Consider the following 4,663-nt stretch of genomic DNA (forward strand, 5'->3'; position numbering starts at 1 on the left):
CCGTGGAGCGGGGAGCCCGGGGAGCCGCCGGCCTGGCGCAGCCGGAAGCTGAACTGCGTGTCCCCGAGGCCACCTGGGACAGAGACAGCACACAGGGACAGTGGCAGGAATGGCAGAATGGGACGGGCTACGGGGAAATCCAGCAGGGAATGGGGACGGACAGGGGAGAAACCAAAGCAGAGAAATCCAAAAGGGGAGGCAAAGGGAACAAGGAAGTGAAATGGAAATGGAACTATAGGAAAAAGCCTTTCCCTGGCAGGGTGGGCAGGCCCTGGCACAGGTGCCCAGAGCAGCTGGGGCTGCCCTGCATCCCTGGCAGTGCCCAAGGCCGGGCTGGACACTGGGGCTGGAGCACCTGGGACAGTGGGAGGTGTCCCTGCCATGGCAGGGCTGGCACTGCAGGGGCTCTGGGGTCCCTTCCCACCCAAACCGTTCCAGGATTCCATGAAAATGCAGAAACCCAACCCTTAAAGCCCCAGGGCCTGGCTGGATGAGCAGATTTATTTCTCATTGTCCCTTTGTGAAGTATAAACTCAGGTTTGGGAACATTTCTGCTGGAAGTGTCCCCTCTCCTGCTCCCAAACACAGGCATGTGACAGCTGCCACCCCTCCTGGCCACATTGGGAATTCCCTTGGAGCACAGGTTCCCACCCAGCAGAGCACGGGGGCTCTGGCCCAGCTCCCTGCAGTCCCCTCGGCCCTGCTGCACCCCAGGGACTGTCCTTCCACCTGGGACACTTCTGTCACCCCCGAGTCACCCACCTGAGTAGGAGTCTGGGAAGGACAGGTAGCAGATGCTCGTTTTCTGCAAAAAAACAACACCCAGTGAGACCCCCGAGAGCTGCTGGCAAAGGAGGGAGGAGGGGAAGGAAGGGTGGTTACCTCCTTCTCGGTGAGCCTGAAGTCGTGGGGATACACCAGCTGTGGAGAGAGCAGAGCCTGTCAGCCCCTGTGCCCACAGCTCCACACACAACATCTACTCCCTGACCCCAACAGAGCCCACGGGACAGCACCTGGGATGATTTAAACTCTGAACCTGTCTTTGAACCCGGCTTTATTTGCATTTCTGGACAGACCCAAAGGCTCCTGGTTTAGATTTATTCCTGGGAGCTGATGGCCAAGTGAATGAACAGCCCCAAATCCTCTGGGAGCATTCCAGATGTGCAAACATCTGTTCTGTCAGGAGCAGGACAGGACACACAGGAGGGACAGGGTGGAGAAGGAGCTGGGAAAGAGCAGGGGGGTGTGGGGGGATCACTGCAGGGGGGCACTGGGAGGGCTCAACAGCCACGGCTGAGACAAACCCCGCAGGGAGGAACCCTATAACCTGGGTTTGATAACCTTGGAGGGCTTCTCCAGCCTGACTCTGTGCTTCTCATAACGCATGGAGACCACAGAGTCAGGGAATCCTGGAATGGTTGGGGTTGGAGAGGACCCCAGAGCCCCTGCAGTGCCAGCCCTGCCATGGCAGGGACACCTCCCACTGTCCCAGGTGCTCCAGCCCCAGTGTCCAGCCTGGCCCTGGGCACTGCCAGGGATGCAGGGGCAGCCCCAGCTGCTCTGGCAATCCCAGGGCCTCTCTGGGCTCTCTCCAGGTGCTGCTGCTGTGTCCCCAGGGCTGGGGCAGCTCTGCAGGTGGGGTCTCACACGGGTGGGTCCCAAGGAGAAGGATCCCACAGAGCCCCTGTGGAAGTGCAGGAATTGCAGCGGAGCAGCAGGAGCCGGCACGGGCCGGGCTGAGCTGGAGCTCCCGTGTCAGCCTCGGGAGCTGTGCTCCAGAAGCAGCTGCTGCTCCAGCCAGGAGCTCCCTCAGCGCCTGACTCTCCTCTCCAGGCTATAAATAGCCCGGGTGGCCCCGTGCCAGGGGCTGGAAGTTCTCCCAGCTCCCACAATGCCCGCGGATCCCTTGGCCAGCCAAATTCCCAATTAACAGCGCTGCTGATGAGCCCTGCTGAGAGCTGAGCTGAGAGAGAACGGCCACCAAAATCCCGAGGCAAAATGATCCCCGAGCAGCTCCAGGGACCTCAGCGAGGAGAGGGAGGGCTGCGATTGTCCCAGGGCATCCATCACCTCCCTGCTCCCCTCGCTCTGTGCCAGGACCCCAACACTTCCCTGTGGTTGGGACTAATGAACCCCCACCCCAACATTCATCCTGTTAGTTCCCAGGGAATGGTGGCCAGGCCAGGGAGCCCTGGACAGCTGATCCTGGTCCATCAGGAGCCTGTGAATCCCAGGAATTGTGCTTTCCTCAACATTTGCTGCCTAATTCAGAGCAGGACCTGGGACAAGGCTTCTGCTTCTCCTGCTGGATTTGGGGGGGGCTTTGCCAGAGAATGGTTGGAAAATCAGGCTTTAACCTCCAGGGCTGGAATTTATTATCTCAGAGGTCTTTGCCAACCTTAATCCCTCATCTCTGCTTCCCCTTCACTTTAACTCTGCTGTTTCTCTATGTTTGGGGTGCAGGGAAATCACCAAATATCCAAAAGTTCGAAACTTCAAATCCAGGCCAAAAGGAATCTGAGTCACCATAACTTTTCAAAAGCCAAAAAAAGGCAAATGGAAAGGATATTTGGATGTGTAGAAGTCCCTGGATGTCTCCAGAGCAGCCCAAAAGGGCTTCAATCACATCCTAAAGTGTTTATTTGATTATCTGAAGGTGGAGGAGCCAGAAACAGGAATTCTATTTAATTCTGCCTTGATTTGGGTTTGTGGGAATCGCTGAATTCCAGGATCTTTGGGCTCTCCCTCAGAGCATTCTGGATTTCTGAATCTCCCAGAGCTGAATTTCAGGGACCCTCCAGGTTTGTACCCACAGAGACCCCCGGGTTTGTATGGCCAGACCCCCTAAATTGGTACCCCCAGAGCCCCCCAGGCTCCCACAGCTTCCCTCTTCCTGGCTTCCCTTCCCATGTCTCATCCCTGCTCCCTCCCCTTCCCTCTGGGACAAAAATCCACACTGTTTTTCCAAAGGAAGGGGGACAGTGGGGCTGTGTCATCCCCACTGACACGTTCCCAGTTTTCCTAAGTCATTTGTGCCACATAAGGAACATTTTCCCACTGAAACTTATACAGGCAAAGAGAGGAAAGTTCCTTTCCAGGGATGAACAAACTACATTCCTGCATCCCTCATCCACAAAGGCAGACAGGTGAGAACCCACCTTTACACATCAAAACACAACTACAAAGTGTTGAATTCGCCATGTTAATTATTATCCCAGTATTCCTCCCTTTCTTGGGGTATTTCAGGCCTGGTTTTGCAGTAAAAAGGATCAAACAGGTGAAACTCGGGTCTGGAGGAGATTTTTTTATTGACTTTGAGGCTTCAGGGAAAGAAACAAGTGTTCAAGGCAAGGGAGCGGCAACAAGGTGGAGCTGGTTCCTCCTGCTTCCCATTCCCTTTGGAAGCTCCAGCATTTAAAACTGGGAAGGCTGAATTCTCTGAAAACCAGAGCAATCTCCCTAAAAAGGGCAGAGCAAGGAGTGACTCCCACAACCACACAAGAAATAAGAAGGAATTTGAGGTGATGCCTCAGGTTCAGACAAACCCACACTTCCCTGCTTTCCTCAGAGAGCAGCCCCTGAGGAGCCCAGCTCCCCCCAGACCCCCCTGCAGGACCAGCACTGCACATTCCAGGGAACTGGGAACAGCTGTCCAGCCCTTCCTGCCCCAATCCCACCCCTCGGGCCCCACAAGGGGCTCAGCCCTGCTCCAACCCAGCCAGGCAACTTCCCTTCCCTGGGAATCCTGCACGGACACCTCCCTGCGCTGGCTGCTGGGAATGTGTGTCTTTGGAATCCTGGAAATGTTGGGAAGGGACCCCAAAGCCCCTCCAGTGCCAGCCCTGCCATGGCAGGGACACCTCCCACTGTCCCAGGTGCTCCAGCCTGCTCTGGCAATCCCAGCCCAGCCAGGAATTCCTCATTGCCAAGATCCCATCCATGCCTGCCCTCTGGCACTGGGAGCCATTCCCTGGGTGCTGTCCCTGCAGGCCTTGGCCCCAGTCCCTCTGCAGCTCTCCTGGAGCCCCTGCAGGCCCTGCCAGGGGCTCTGAGCTCTCCCTGGAGCCTTCCCTTCCCTCCCAGCCGGGCTCCATGGGACGTGTCACCCCGGGCAGCTTTTATCCCATGACGAGGATCCATAAAGGTCTCTTGGATGCTGCCCTGGCCCCTCCCTGCCCTGTGCACCCCTCACCCCAAATCTCTGCTCGGGCCCCCCTCCCCTCCCTGTTTGCTGTCCTCACCCCAACCCTGATCCTCCTGTCCACACCCCCAGCCGTGATCCCGCTTTCCCCTGTCCATTCCCAATCCTGCTTCTCCCTCTCCATTCCCAATCCCCTCCGTCCCCATCCCTAATTCCCTTTCCACTCCGCCATCCCTGACTCCCTCTTTCCCCATCCCTGCTCCCTCCACACCCCCAGTCCCTGACTCCCCTTGTCACCTCCCTGTTCCCGATTCCCTCTCCCGATTCCCGCCCCTCAACCCCAATCCCTGATTCCCCCTTCTCTCTCCCAACTCCAGCCCCTCAGCCCAATCCGTGATTCCCCGTTCCACCTCCCCATTCCCGCTCCCCTCCTCTCCATCCCGGCCGTGTCCCCCGCTCCCTGAGGCGGGGTGCCCGTGCCCGTGGCGCACCTCCATGGCCTGTCCCAGCTCCAGGTCGAAG

The 4,663-nt window shown here is 57.8% G+C and overlaps 1 protein-coding gene across 1 annotated transcript in view; it reads right to left on the reverse strand.

The window, feature by feature from the left end:
* DENND6B (DENN domain containing 6B) overlaps positions 1-4,662 on the reverse strand; it is a gene marked incomplete at its 5' end in the record, with an annotated part of 15,491 nt that extends 10,829 nt beyond the window's left edge. Inside the window, 4 exons of the mRNA XM_005430853.2 lie at positions 1-73; positions 763-805; positions 883-921; positions 4,633-4,662. The exon at positions 1-73 is cut by the window's left edge and continues 23 nt beyond it. Of these exons, the coding sequence (XP_005430910.1) occupies positions 1-73; positions 763-805; positions 883-921; positions 4,633-4,662 (185 nt within the window). The remainder of the gene's footprint in view (positions 74-762; positions 806-882; positions 922-4,632) is intronic.
* Position 4,663: the final 1 nt, after the last annotated feature.

The sequence above is a fragment of the Geospiza fortis genome, unplaced genomic scaffold, assembly GCF_000277835.1.
Source record: "Geospiza fortis unplaced genomic scaffold, GeoFor_1.0 scaffold494, whole genome shotgun sequence".
In the NCBI taxonomy this organism is placed as follows: Eukaryota; Metazoa; Chordata; class Aves; order Passeriformes; family Thraupidae; genus Geospiza; species Geospiza fortis.